At 40.3% G+C, this 15,014-nt stretch overlaps 1 protein-coding gene across 1 annotated transcript; it reads right to left on the bottom strand.

Annotated features, from left to right (window-relative positions):
- Nucleotides 1-7,284: 7,284 nt before the first annotated feature.
- LOC147430478 (uncharacterized) lies at nt 7,285-8,163 on the bottom strand. Its single transcript, XM_086494572.1, has 5 exons — nt 8,126-8,163; nt 7,955-8,012; nt 7,810-7,875; nt 7,642-7,728; nt 7,285-7,548 (listed from the first exon to the last, which is right to left on the bottom strand). The coding sequence occupies exons 1-5, from the start codon at nt 8,161-8,163 to the stop codon at nt 7,285-7,287; spliced, it is 513 nt and encodes a 170-aa protein (XP_086350698.1).
- Between the last annotated feature and the right edge of the window lie 6,851 nt (nt 8,164-15,014).

Genomic DNA, 15,014 nt, shown 5'->3' with positions numbered 1-15,014 from the left:
ACTAGAACAAGGAGTAATCAAGAGATTTTATTTGAAAACACTCCACATGTATAGTCGACCAGCCTTGTACTGGATAATTCTTAATCAAGGAATAAATCTAGTAAGGTGGTGAGAAACTACCCCAATGTATGATCCTGTCCTGATTATCATTATTTTTTTTTATTTTTAACTCAACAACACACAATGTCTGTCAACATGTAGGCCACTAATTCTTAATCAAGGAATAAATCTAGTAAGGTGGTGAGAAAACTACCCCAATGTATGATCCTGTCCCGATTATCATTATTTGTTTTTATTTTTAACTCAACAACACACAATGTCTATCAACATGTAGGCCACTAACTTTGTCAATCTCTATTCACTGCATCTGACAATGCTGATAGCGGGTGCATAGCTCCTCATGGCATAGGCATAGGGATTCTATTTGCATGCACAACAATGCCCATCATCAGCTTCATCTCTAGCTCATGATGCTTGAGTAGGTGCAAGTATTTCATCTCTCTCTCTCTCTCTCTCTCTCTCTCTCTCTCTCTCTCTCTCTCTCTCTCTCTCTCTCTCTCTCTCTCTCTCTCTCTCTCTCTCTCTCTCTCTCTCTCTCTCTCTCTCTCTCTCTCTCTCTCTCTCTCTCTCTCTCTCTCTCTCTCTCTCTCTCTCGTTATCTATCTATCTATCTCTCTCTCTCCCTCTCTCTCTCTCTCTTACAAACATTCTCTCTCTAGTGATGCATGTCCACCAACTCTCTCTTTTGATTCTTTTGCCACCCAACAGCATCCACTCTCCCTTGTTTTGTCAATTGGCACACCGTGAGTCCACCTCCCTCACTCCGAGTATCACACAAACCATGCAAAGTGGTCTCGTAACCGTCCATCTCTCTCTCTCTCTCTCTCTCTCTCTCTCTCTCTCTCTCTCTCTCTCTCTCTCTCTCTCTCTCTCTCTCTCTCTCTCTCTCTCTCTCTCTCTCTCTCTCTCTCTCTCTCTTTGCCCCTCATTTTGCTGCAGTATAGGTGCACATCAACCACCTGCATGCACTGATTTTATCGCTCTCGATTGCTACTTTTTAGTGGCCAAACTTGTGTCAACAAGCTTGTCTCTAGATCACAACCACCCCCTCCCCCCTTCCCCAACAACTCCCATAACCACTCATCGCCCTTGCTTTTGCATGCAGTAGCTGGCAATGCCCACTCTATGCCTAGCATGCAATGTCCAACTTGTCTTTCTTTCTTCTATTTACTCTTAAACTTTTGTGTGCTAGAGACCTTGGAGGTAACCGTGTTTTTGGACTCTACAACAACATGTATGGAAGTTTCGTCAATGACAGGGAGACGGCCACCTGGTGTATGTAGAAAATTATTCTTCATAGGAGCATGTGCTTTGGCGACGAGCTCTAGTACATAGAGTTTAGATTCTTCATTATGTCCTCCACTCACATACTTGCTCTCTCCATCATTGGGGAGAAGATACCCTCCATCAAGCTTCCCCTCTCTGCTTGTCATACTCAAGCTTCAAGTGCATCCATTGAAGACAGAGAGAGGGAGTGTGCATTGTGCATTGTTGATCTCGATGAGGGTCAAGGATAACGGCGACCTCACTTCTTGCTAAGAGGTTTTCTGCAATTTACAAAGTGCAACTTTATTTTCTTTTGGACTTTACAAGGGGTTGTAAGCTTTCATTGATTCCCAATGACCAAGCCTTTGACACCAAGAAGATGGACTTCAATGAAGCTCTTCAAAGACAGGTGCCAAACTTTCTCAGACAAACACCCACTGCACAGCATCCACACAAATTGCCGACTATGCCGATTTTAGTCTAATGCTTTTAGGCATTTAGTTTTTCATTTTACTGCATTATAATTTTGTATCCATACATTAGATTAGATCCATAGAAATAATTTGGTCTCATGGACTTTGGAAGAAGGTTAATATACATTTTATTTCATTTAGCTATCTCTCTTCCCCCTCCACCCCACTACGCCTCCTTATAGCCGCAGAAATTGAGGAAGCTCTTCCGCGTCTACTGCAATACTTTCTCCAATGTCGGGCATCCACAGAATTTGACGTCGACAAGCGACGACAATGATTTTCTTGTGTTTTTGTACCTAGGTGTTGGTTTACAACCACAAGGATTTGATCTCATAGGTAATTTTGGCCTTTTCACAACAATTAATATAACATCTCATTTCATTTCTATCTCTCTTCCCCCCCCCCCCCCCCCTCTCCCCCTTACCTTTTGGAACATGATTGATATCAATACTGAAACCCCGGTGGGGACCCTACCTTTGTATTCAATTGTCCCCAACCACGCAAGTTGATGACCTAGCTCTTGCCATGCACACACACTAACTCATCATTTCCAGTTATATACGCATACAAACACACACACACACATACTTTGAGTGCTCTATCTGGTCTTTTATAGCTTGAAGTTGATGTTCAAATCATTGTCAAAACCATGCAACAATACAACAAATTTTTGCTAAGGCTTAATTATTAGGTTCTATGTGAGGAGACTCACGATTATTTTCTTCATGTTTAAAATTTTTGTAAAGCAATGGATATAGAGTTGATAGTAAACATCCTTTTATGATTTTTTGGTGTAAAGTGTGAGATGCTTAGGTGCTATGATACTCGGATTTAAGACCACATATGCTGTCAAGTCTTCTCTCCTTTTCTCTCTCTCCCTCTCTCTCTCTATCGTTTCTTATGACATCTATATTAAGAGCCATCATGACACAATCTGCACCATTTTTGTGAGTGACATCACTCTTCACAATTTAGGACTAACTTTGTATAGTGAAAGAAGGATGCCTTTTGGTCGGCAATCAAAACTTCCCTCACAAATTGACAACTCCGCCAGTCAAGGACACATGTATACGTACTGAATTTTTTCCTTTGAGATATTTAAAAGCTTAAATTATGACTATAGCATCTGTGACATGCTAAGTATCTGTCACTGGGATGTTTTTTCGATAACCTTAAATATTTTTCACATACTCAAGATGTATCAGGCATAAGTATTCTAACAAGGTTGACCATATGAGACTGTTAGCAGCAAGCTAACACAAATACCACAGATACCATTTTTCGGAGTTCTCTTTATTGTGAAAACACTTATTATTTTGATAAATTGGGAATATTGTAACTCTTAATTTTCAGATAAACCTTGTAATTGATAAGCCGGGGCTACAAGCTTCCAGATTGTATCAACCTGTCATTACCCATCTTTGGTAGAACTCTCAGATTATTAGTTTTGACCACAGAAAACCTTGGCTAAGTTATAAAAGCCAATTTTCGCAAGTGATTATTAAGTTTTGGATAACAAAATACACAGCGTAATCTAACAACTCTCACTCCTCTCCTTCTCACGCTTCCTACTCCCTCCTCGGTTGTCACATTGCAATCATCCTGCAAGTGAACGAATATGCTAAGAAAATGTAGGAGATGACAGAAAGACTTCTCTCAACAGCAATTGGCCGTAGCACACGGGCCAAAGAGTTAGATATGGTGATTGACACACTCCAAGCGAGTTAGATGACAGACTTAATGTCATCACCAATCTACAGAGTCAAGTGTAGGAGTTGAGAGTGAAAGTTGAACAACATCAACTCGCAAGAGATAACCAACATAAAGAAATGGAAGAACTGGGTGAGCTACTTACCAAACTGTCGGATGCATGCAAAGCCAAGGATGATCAGTTGACTGACGGAAGTTACAAATGAACTTCTAACTACAACCCTATCAGCCCAAAAGATCTAGGTAAAGTTAGATGTGGCAAATACTTCTCTATAGTACTCAAAACAAAGAATCAATGATCAAGTGATATTCTTGCGGCAAATACGAGAAAATACAGCGATCGCCTCAATCAAGGGAACAAAGAGGCCTACAAGGCGTTATAGAATAAAAATAAAGACCTCAAGTTGGAGCTGAAATTAGAGCAGTCTCGGCACAGAGACCTGACCTTGATGCGGGTCCAAAGAGAAGACGAGCTACTAAAGGAGATAGCTAATGAGTCAAGCAGCTACTGAGAGAGGGAAGGACAGAAATGCAAGAAGAGGCAAGCACTTTGGAGCAACCTCAAATAGAAATCCCCTCAGTATCATTTTTTGACATGGAGACATAGGCCGCAATAGAGCTGAGCAACAAGGAAGAATTTCAAGTACCCATTACAGAAGAAGACATGGTGCCCATGGTCCAACTCTCAAAGGCTGAAGAAGATGCATTAAAAGGAAAAGTTACACAAGAGGTAGATGAGCAGTGGAAGGCTGCGATGGATTGGGAGATGAGAGTACTTCATTCCGTCAATGTCACACAACTCACTCCCAATCAAATAAATGCACAATGGCACCAACACCCTCTGATTAAAGTAGAGTTGCTACAAGTAAAATAAAGACTTTACACAGACATGCAAGTGGAGGGCATAGGTAAAGACCACCCAAAGTGGAGGTTGAGTTGTGTGAACAAGAACCCAAGGTACTTGATTCTGTTCACGAGAGCACCTGCGGCCCTACAAAAGGATCCTACCTTCTGACCTATACCAAGAGTAAGGACCTGGATAGCACATGAGGCACTACTAAAGAAGGGAGAAACTTTGCTAAATTACCCCAGATTGCTTGCTCCAGAAAAGGGACCAGTGACTGAAGAATACATGGTGAAAATCCTAAACGGTTCCATGTCATTCTTCAAAAATCTACCAGATTTGTCATGTGCTATGCTATACAAAATCTGCCAAATGCTGCTCACATGTGTCGAAGTGTCCCAGAGCAAGCATGCGCCCCTTGTATGTCATTCCTCGAGGGTAACAAAGGGTTGTGTTTTGATCTCAATGGCCAACCTTCCGAAGAAGTCCTCTATGGCTTCTATGCCAGGTGCATGTTTCTACCTTCTCACAATATGCTGGCATTCGAGGAGGCGTTCTACACGGGATTATTTACTTGGCGAATGAAGATATTTGCACCAATGATCAAAAACTTGACCTCAAGGTTCATAGGCTCCTCAGCAGTGGAGCTGAAAACAGAGTAACTATGCAGTTCTTGAAAGTGCCAGATAAAGAACGGAAAATCAGATATCAAAAGGCTCTAATAGTGCTTAAAGACCGCCTCGCCAACCGCCAACTTGAGAACTACTTCAGCCCATAAAGGGACGACATAGGCGAGGAGGGGGGAATGTTAGCAGCAAGCTAACACAGATACCATTTTTTGAAGTTCTCATTTTTTGGCGTTACCATGGGAATATTGTAACTCCTATTTTTTTGGATAAACCTTGTAATTGATGAGCCAAGGCTACAAGCTTCCAGCATGTATCAACCTGCCATACCTATCTTTGGTAAAACTCCCAGATTATTAGTTTTGACCACCAAAAACCTTGGCTAAGGTATAAAAGCCAATTTTTGTAAGTGATTATTAAGTTTTGGATAATGAAATACACAGTGTGAGCTAACTGCTCTCACTTCTCTCTTTCTCATGCTTCCTACTCCCTCCCCGATTGTCACATTGCAGTCACGTTTGCTGCATTGCAACCGCAAGTAAGAGCTCTACGCATTGACGTAAGCACATCACAGTAATTCGTAGCTTTTGGCGTCGCTGACCCACGCCCTAATTTCATCATGCCCTAATAAAAAACTAAGCATAGACGGGGTATTGGGGCATCATTGCTAAACATTTAGATGCATCCTGGGTCGAAAACAACTAGGTCAAAAATCCATTGCTGTTAATAATTACGATTTTGGCACTTGACCTAAAGTGGGACTTGAGACCATAAGCATGTGTGCTTAGGTCTTATAAACATGTCCTAGAAGTTTCATTACGTTTGGATGTCATTTGGTGCTGCAACGGATGTGATTTGTTTGCCAATGAGTGATTGGCTTTAAGTGATTTCTGTCATGTGAGTGTAGAATGAGTTAGATGCGAGTTGTTAGTTTTTTCTGAGGGATTGACACCCTCTTGTAGCCTCTTTTCACTAGTCGAGTCAGCTTCATCCCATGGATTGACAATGTAATCATGGTTATTGCTAATACTGCAATAAGATAGGATAGTGAGGTTAGACATTCTGGAAATGGGGAAGGTCGAACAAATCCAGCACACTCCAAGCTTGCCTCTCTATAGCCCAGGGAATATCCGGCACCCCTAACCACACAAAAATTCACACACATACACTTTTTTGTAAAACTTTACTACCAGGCTCTCTTTTGAGCATCACCGACCACACACGCTCACACACAAACACCTCAACATCACAAGCCCATCAAAAACACCATGTTATCCCAACATCAATTGATGCATATAACTCCCCAATTTATAAATGCACTCACACAGGGAGGCGACACATACCTCGACCATATATACAATTTGCCCGTACAATCTCACCACCTCCCTCTCCGCTCACACACACACAATCCCAAAGCCAACGCTACCACGGGCATATGGCAAAAGACGAGACGCAGATAAGATTGATGGAAAACTTGACAAAAAGCCGCAAACCAACTATGTAGCACATAAACCCAATTATCCAATACAATGATGGCGGACTCAATATTTGTCGGCTTCACAACATGATGCTTCGTACAGCTTGATCCTCCTTGCACTGGCGATCTCCTTCGAAGCTTTCTCAAAGTAGCTCGGCTGATGGCTTTAACTGCAGAACCTGTCCCTCGGCTTATCCACAAGGAACTTTAATTCAATTCCTACAAAGCAAAAAAAAAGACTTTCCTAGATAAAACTTGAACATATGTAAGAAAAGTCCAAACTAGTAAAAACAGAACCTTTTATTGTATATATATGCAGTAAAAATGACCCACATAATAAAACTATATAGCTTTTTGACCAACACGCACAACAAAAAAACTATATAGAATTTTTATCAACATATGCACAAGAAAAAACTACATAGTAATTGGAACGGAATAAAATCTACATAGTAATATTCAAGTTAGTTTTATATACAATAGCTAGACAAAAAGAGTCACATAAGTGAATCACCTAAATCTAAGTTTTTAATTATATATAAATTTATTGATTTTATAATTAAAATAATAATATTATAATAACAAGTCTCACAAATATGTCGTAGATCTTGCATCAAAGAAATTAAATCTTTGCATCGAACTCATTATGCATGGGTATTTGGAGCAGACTACCTCATTATAAAAGAACAACATATAAGAGTAACTCACAGTAGCTTTTTGAAGAATTCAATCTAACATAAATTTAACAATTGAAAATAGTTGATGCAAGAATGTTCACCCTTTCTTTGGGTCTCAAGGTTACATTAAAATAATCAAATTAGCATAACATCACTCAACCACAATTACATCATCCACACTTAGTGGAGAAGAGTCACATTTGGAAATTCTAACTTTATTTGTGGCCAAAAGGTACACTACAAATGATGAGCGCATTCCATCCACACTTTGCTCTTGACGATGTCCTGTGAAATCCGTACTACGCTTTGCTAGATTGAAACTAGCCTTTAGCGTAATATACAATGCATCAACTGTTGGAACCTCTAAAAACTTGATTAAAATCGTCTCTTGGTCGTCTTTATCAAAGTTCATATCCTAAATAAAAGTTCAATTGTAAAAAGTCACTACTTAATTGAAAAAGCTTAATCCATGCCAAAAGATAAGTACAACTAAAGTCAATCTCCTTACATATTCATGAGACCCATTTGAGAGTTCATTGAAGGCCTTTGTGTTTTGAAGAGTAACACTCTCATTAAGAACATTCTTCAGTACACTCTGTATGCATAGAAAATTGAAAGCATAAAAGTTAAGTTAGAGCTCGAGACTTTGAAAGTTTGGGCAATAGATAACAACTACCTTTTTCTTGGTGCAATCTTTTTTTTCCTTTTTAGTCTGCATCATATCCATGATCTTTTGATTCCACTGCATCAAAAAATGTTAGGTTAAAGCTCAAGGCATACAAGGGTATGAAGCATATAAAAGTTAAAAGATGTGAGTAAACCTTAGGTGCACGCTTGCTCTTTCTAGAGCTTACATCCACTTGATTTTCCTCATGAGAGCTCTCAAAATCCATTTGTTCTTTAATGAGATCAACCTTTGCATGTTCTCAGAATAAAACACATTAAATACATAGATAGTTTAATTATTGTAAAGGACAATAACATAGACATACCTTTGTGACATCTTCAATAAGAGCCAAGAAAGAACCATTTGAAGCTAAAGCCTCATCCTCTTCTTCTACATCCTAAAAGGAAATAACTAGATTAAAGAAAGTGTACAAAATAATTCAACATAGTATAAGTTGAGAAAACATACATCTAGAAGGGCTTCAACTTGCACGCCAGTGATAATTGCCTCTGAATAATTTTGGTCTTTCTCAAAGTCAATATGAGGATGATACACTTCCTCATTGATAGGTTGCAAATAATTTTCCTCGATCTACAATTTATGTATAACATTTCTAAATAACTTTAATTAAAAATAAACAAAAAAATAAAGAATGTAGAAACTCCCACAAGCTGTTTTTCTTTGCCTTCCGCCTTTGCATTCACTAAGTCGGTTCCCTACAGTGCACAACTTCACATAATCAATCTTATTATGATAGCTAAAAACAATGAGAAAATAATGATAATGTGGCTTACAAATATTAAATTTGTGGTATTGACCAGTGTTGATTTTTTCTTTTCATTCTTTCGCTTTGCTTGCCTGTGATGCAACCAAAACGTGTAGATGTCCTCCACTTTCCAATGGTACTCTGCACCACGGAACGTCACCTCCTTAATTTCATCATGGTGCTCTTGAATGAAGCTCATAAGTTCATCCTTCCCCTCTAGATTGTGCCGTAGGTCACAAAGCTTGGAATCAAATGCTTTCATCCAACCTCTAACAGTTCTCAGATTGGAGCAATGGACTGCATGTGCACTATCAGCCTAATACTTTGCAAGGAACTCTTTTCCATACAAGAGAGATGGATCTCTATCACTTTTCTTGAGTGGGAAGCGAAAGAGTTGCTCATATGTCGGAACTGGTTTTTCAATTGTGTCTTCCTTTTCAACTTGTATAGCCTTGCTATGCCGTTGAGACAATGGTTTGGTAGAAAAGGTAAATGGTATGATCTGCAAGATCATCACTAAGCATGTAAACAATCACAAAAGTGATTGGGACAAGCATCTTATGGCTGCACTTTGGGCTTATCGCACTTCATTTCGCACATTCCTTGGGTTCACACCATATCACTTGGTGTTTGGTAAGGAAGCCATTTTACCCATTGAAGTACAATTGGCTAGTCTCAAGGTGCTAGCTGGGCAGGTGGAACGTCCTAATGCTCATCTCCACAACCACATTCTTGATCTAGAGAGGCTTCAACTAGACAGAGAAGATGCTATCAACTATTATGCAGCACAGGCAGAGCAACGTCGACTTACCTTCAACAAGGGACTTAGGGAAAAAGGTCTCAAGAAAGGTATGTTGGTCCTACGGTATGATAACAGGTTTGAAACTAGGAAGGATAAAAAGTTTTCACCCAGATGGGAAGGGCCATTTGTCATTAGAAAGCGCTACGCCAATGGCAATTACCGATTGATGGATGCAGATGGTAGGCTCCACAAAACACGTGTCAATGGATGGAGGTTGAAGCGGTACTTTTTGAGATTTGATCAAACACCTATGATGGAAATCCCCGAGGAGGGAGACACCTCCACCTCAATTGAAGAAGAATCAGGTACAACGCTAGAGGCATGAATACCTCTAGCCTTAGGGGGAGGGCTAATGAGGAAAGCTTTTCCATGCATGGGAACCCCCCTATATATTTTTTCCCTTTTATCAAAATATTTCCCATTATATAAGTTACTTTTGATTTTTTTCTTCCTTTTTCACAAACGTTTTAGCCTTTATTAAATAAATAATACTTATGCTAATCAATCACGATGTAGCATAATAAGTAAGCTTTCTTTGTTGATCTCTCTTTTGACCTTAAAAATATTAAATATATATATTCTAGTATTTTCTAATATTTGTTTTTTCATGTATGTATATTATTCCACTTTACCAAATATTTTATTCACTAGTTTTTATTTTCAAACCTCAACCCCACTTTCAAATTTCAATAATACCTCCATCTAGATGATTGCCAATCTTTTCAACACTCTAGGTCATGTTTTCATACACATGAAGGAGCTTACACTTGAAGGCAAGAGAGAAGTCCACTCAAAGGGGACCACCAAAAGACTTTTGCAGCCACAAATAATACATTATTTGGCTGAATTTTTTAAGTAAAGAAGAACCCCGAATCTGAAGGAGCGTTCAACATGAAAGATGTAGCTCGTGATCTCAAGTTTTTTCAGAATATTTGGAGTTATGAACACGGAGATATGATTTTTGTAGTGGACCCCAGTTTTCTCGTGTAATGGTGACACAGGCCATCCCCACTTTTCTTCCTTCTAGAATGGCTATGGTTCTACAAGTCTTCAAGCATGATTACAAGAGACAAGGCTCTTTTAATGAGGTCTTGGCTAGTCTAGAGTAATTCTATCACCATTTTTGGAGGATCCATCCTCATCAACAAATATCCACCTTCGACAACCTCTCTTATAATTTTCTTACCTCTCTCTTCTCTCCCTAATAAGCCTATGTCTATCCAAAGCTAGACTATTGTAAATATTTCCTATCCTCTACATCCTACCCACATTCTCTCTTTTTCTCTCTCTATTGACTCTGGTATTTTAAATAATGAGGAGACAAGATGGGAGCCACAGTCACATGCACCCCATTTTCCTAGTCACCAAAGTGGGACACTCACCTCAAATAGAAATATTGCTAAATCCTTCCCTCCTTCCCTATATAAGGAGGCCATGAGAGCTCACTTGGAGGAGAGAATACACACACACACACACCTATCCATACACACTCTTGTGCTACATGCTTGTAGCATGAACCCTAATCACATAATCACAACACCATCATCATCACCATCACCATGCACAAAAGATGAGCACCACACCTCCACACCACTTGTAATTAAGGGTTGAAGGCACAATTTCAAGAAGAAGAAGGGTGGACACACTCATGATATTCCTCGCCATCAACTCCCATCTCTCCATTATGCCTCCTACGATCTTGTTCCCTTCTCATTTTCCTGCCATACACTACCTATTGTATTCATCTTTTGCAAGCAATCAATACACTCCATCTTGGTGCCATACTTTGTGTCGCTTTGGATACATCTCATTGTGAGTATGGTATATGCTTGTTCCTTGCCATTTTGTTTTTGCTTATGTAAAGGTGTGCGGATTCGCCACCATACACACACACTCTCTCTCCCTCTCATATTCCTATCATCTTGCTACTTCCATATTGAGGTGTGCGGATTCGCCAAAGATGCTTAGACCACACAGAATATTACTTGAAGCTTTGGGACTAACACCTCACTCATTTTGTGGCGTAGCTACTCGACTCTGAGTTGTATGACTTGTCGGTTGCATGTTGACACTGCTTTGTGACAAGTTCTTCGGCTGTTGTAGTGGCTACTGAGACATACTTCGTGAAGTTTCATCGTTTCCCTGTACCTTCTTCTCTTTGTAGTGCTCAGGCCTCTCATCAGTCTTTTCTTCATGTGGATATGGATTTTTTTTTTCTTAATAATAAACAAAGAAAATCTTAAAACAACTCATCAAAAGAAAAATCATTCAAATAGAAATCTAAATGCTATGTACAGTATACACATGTCCCTAGGGGCTCATATATGGATTTTGTCCCCATACTCCTCTGTAACACTACTATGAGGGCATATACTCTAAATTTCTTCAAAAATATATCACAATAAAATGCAAAAATTCAATGCATATCACAAAACATTGCCCTCTAATAGTCATAATGTTAGGTCCCCATTCAAAATGCCTCCCCCCTTCCTATTTGGAGTCATCCTTTACGACAGGGTATCGCAAAGGGTATGTGTTGTGCTTGGGCAATTAAAAGTTGTGCCTATGCAGACCTTGTAATGTAGCCCTATTATGCATACACAGTCAATGCATGGAAAAGATTTATGTTGTGCAAGATGTGGGTATAATCAATTTGATTATTGGCATTTGTTGGCGAGGCTTCCTATTCTAAGCAATGTAAAGGTATTTGAAGCTCTTGTATCGTTGCTTGATTGAAGCGACTTGCTCTCTTCTAACTGTACTGTAATCGTAGAAAGAATTGTAAGAATTCAAGCGGCGATGCACTGACAAAAATTTTGTTGTTCTTCTTTGGGACCCGTTTCTTTGCAATTATTGGTGGCTGGTTTGTTGATGGCTCTCGTTTGGGAACCCATACTTGCCCGTGCTTCATTTGTGTTTGAAGAGACTTCTTTGGGATCAACCTTTTTGTTGTGTGAGTCAACAATGGTCTTTGCTTCATCCCTTGTACGCGTGGGTGGGGACGGGATTTAGGATTTGAAAGTTGATACTGTGGTTGTTTTGGAATCCAAATGAATTCCTGACTTTTTTGTGCTTGAATCAACTTCTTTGGAGCCCAGACCTGAGTTGTGAAAGCTTGCGACTTTGTGATATTCTTACCCATTCGTGCACGCTTTAATTGTTTTTGTTTTGGTGTTGGATCTTGTGATTTGTCATTAGAGATCTTTGTCTTCTTGATCCATATCTGTTTTTGGCCGATCTGGCTTTTTGGTATCCAGATTTGTCGAGCTTTTTGCCTTTGACTTGTTGTCCTGTTCTTTTGACCTGTCATGGTTGTTGTTGAAGGGGTTGGTGATAGTGATGGCTTGAGTTAATGATAGGGGATGCCGTAAGATTCATCACTATCGCTACTATCCTCAGCAAGGTTGACTTCTTGTACTTTCCCTTGATTTTTTGGCTGGTAGTGGAAAGTTACTGTCTGTTTGCTCGTGGGTGGTAGTTTCTTGGAGGACTTTTCTAGCCCATTGATTAGAGCATTGTTAGCTCGTTGCTCTGGTCGTATTCCTCCTAGCTAAGTCGTTGCATCCTTATTAGGAGCCATGTATGAGGATGCTTGTGGTGGTTGTGTCTTTACGGAGGACTTTGGAATCCACTTTTGATGCACTTTATTCGTGTAGTGATGACATTGATTCCTGGGTCGTTGATCTTATTGAAGCTCGAAGTGTTCTACAGAGTCATAGAACTCGTCGTCTTCTTCATCTTTTGATTCTCCACATTTCTTTGTGTGCTCCTTATTTCCAGAGCTTGTTGATGTCTGGTTCTCTTTTTTTTCCTGGATTACACTCACTGCAAAATAAGGAACGACATCATAGCCATTTTCATCACAAAACTTTGTTGTGGGAGCATCCTCCACGGCGCACGCGTCCAAAGTAGCCAAGATGTGTTCCCATCCAAAAGGCTCTAACTCTTCTTTAGGAAATAGTTCTAGGATATAGTCCCTATCCTCTATAACCCGTTCTAGGATACATTCCTCGCGTTTCAAGATACCACATTAGGAAGCTCCACACATCCACAGTTCTTTAGGCTTCCCTAACCAAGCTGGAGGTTCTGATCCTGCTACTGTGGCGGAATCAAACTGCTCAACCGGTGTTTTTTTCATATCCCTATAGCTATGGTCCCTCAAGTTTACCTTTGTTATGGTTTCCATATGTCTCAGGTATATATGGTCATAACGCCAATCTTGGACCATTTTCAATTGTCGCATGAATGGTCTTCCCAGAATGATGTCATAGTTGTTCTTCTTGCCAAAGTCAACAACAACAAAAGTGTGTTCATATTCAATGCCACAAGAAGTAACAAGTACTTTTTCTAGCAGTCCTAGGGGCTTTTCCTTGTGTCCGTCTGCAAGCTACAGGGTCATTCGTGTGGATATCAAGGCAGGTTTTCCCCATTTTTTCCAAACCTCTTTGGTTGCAATGGCCACACCAGCTCCACTCTCAAGGATTGCCATGGTTTTTACATTATTGAATTCCATAGGAAGGGTGGTGTTTCCATCTTCTCCCTCGTAATACTCGCCTACCTTGTTTAATGGCACTGGCCTAGTATTTAGTTGAGGCATTTCAAGCTCTTTGATGCCTTCCTCGATTTGAGTCATTGGGGTTTTTACACCAAATTTCTCTAGACATTTACCCACATTAGCCCACATGTTTGGTCTTATTTTGAGCAACTCGGCTAACATTATTATACAGGTGACTCGGGTAGATAGAATATCTACTAGCCCCTTTGAATCAATGGCCTTGTTGGGAGACACTCTCTTTGATGGGACTGCAACCACATCTGACTTGGTCTCGTACTCTCCCATGTAGGACGGTAGTGTTGTTAGTGAATGGGGTTGACTATCCATAGATTGTACAGATCCTTTGTCGCCCCAACACGATTGCACGTCTAGATTCATTTGAGATCCAGTCTCAAACTCCTCTATTGGTGGTAGAAACACTCCTCGTTCATCACCAGTCTTGTCTACTCGTCTTCTTAGGTCATCGGCTTCATTGGCCTCTCTACTTCATAGCGTTTCTACGAAGGTTTCGAACGGAAAAGAGAGTCCCTCAACATTTGGAGAAGCTTCAAATGCTCTAGCAGAAGTCATTGCCAGTGGAGGATTACGCTGTAAAATTTCGGATGCTTTTGCAGAGGGTACCTCAGGCACAAAGGCCGGCAGTCGAAGTGCTGAATGATTATTTGTTGCGGGGGCTCAATAAGGATCTCGGAACGGCTATGGAAACAGTGGATAAGGTAACTACTCCACTGGATAATGTAATTTCTAGGGTGGTAGTAGCAGGAGAGGCTTTAGAGGATACGGAATCTCCAAATAAGTCAAAGAAAAAAGACAGGAAGAAATCTCATCGCAAGTTGCAAGACAGTGGCAGTGATAGTTAGGAGTCGGAATCCGGTGTATCAGATTCCTTGGACTCAGGCAATAGAGATTCGGGGAAAGAATCGGAAGAGACACCGCGAAAAAAATCCCAGCGTCACGGAAAAGGTGTTTCATCTGGATCGTCATAATCGGCTGTGGTGGCTAAATGTCTGAAGGAACTATGGTGTACCCAATGTCGGAATTCGGGCCATGCTGCTCAGGAGTGCGCAATGAATCAGAAGTGGTGTGCGATT

The sequence above is a fragment of the Adiantum capillus-veneris genome, chromosome 21, assembly GCF_014529385.1.
Source record: "Adiantum capillus-veneris isolate H3 chromosome 21, ASM1452938v2, whole genome shotgun sequence".
NCBI lineage: Eukaryota > Viridiplantae > Streptophyta > Polypodiopsida > Polypodiales > Pteridaceae > Adiantum > Adiantum capillus-veneris.
The sequence above is the reverse complement of the archived record's forward strand: the minus strand, read 5'-3'. Positions and strand labels throughout refer to the sequence as shown.

What these genes read in the sequence shown, in the direction of transcription:
- LOC147430478 (XM_086494572.1), bottom strand. Translation starts at nt 8,163, where the DNA reads ATGGTTCTTTCTTGGCTCTTATTGAAGATGTCACAAAG. An exon ending in AGAGCAAGCGTGCACCTAAG is followed by an intron (nt 7,876 to 7,954) that starts GTTTACTCACAT and finishes TTTTTGATGCAG; the next exon opens with TGGAATCAAAAGATCATGGA. An exon ending in CAAATGGGTCTCATGAATAT is followed by an intron (nt 7,549 to 7,641) that starts GTAAGGAGATTG and finishes ACTTTTATTTAG; the next exon opens with GATATGAACTTTGATAAAGA.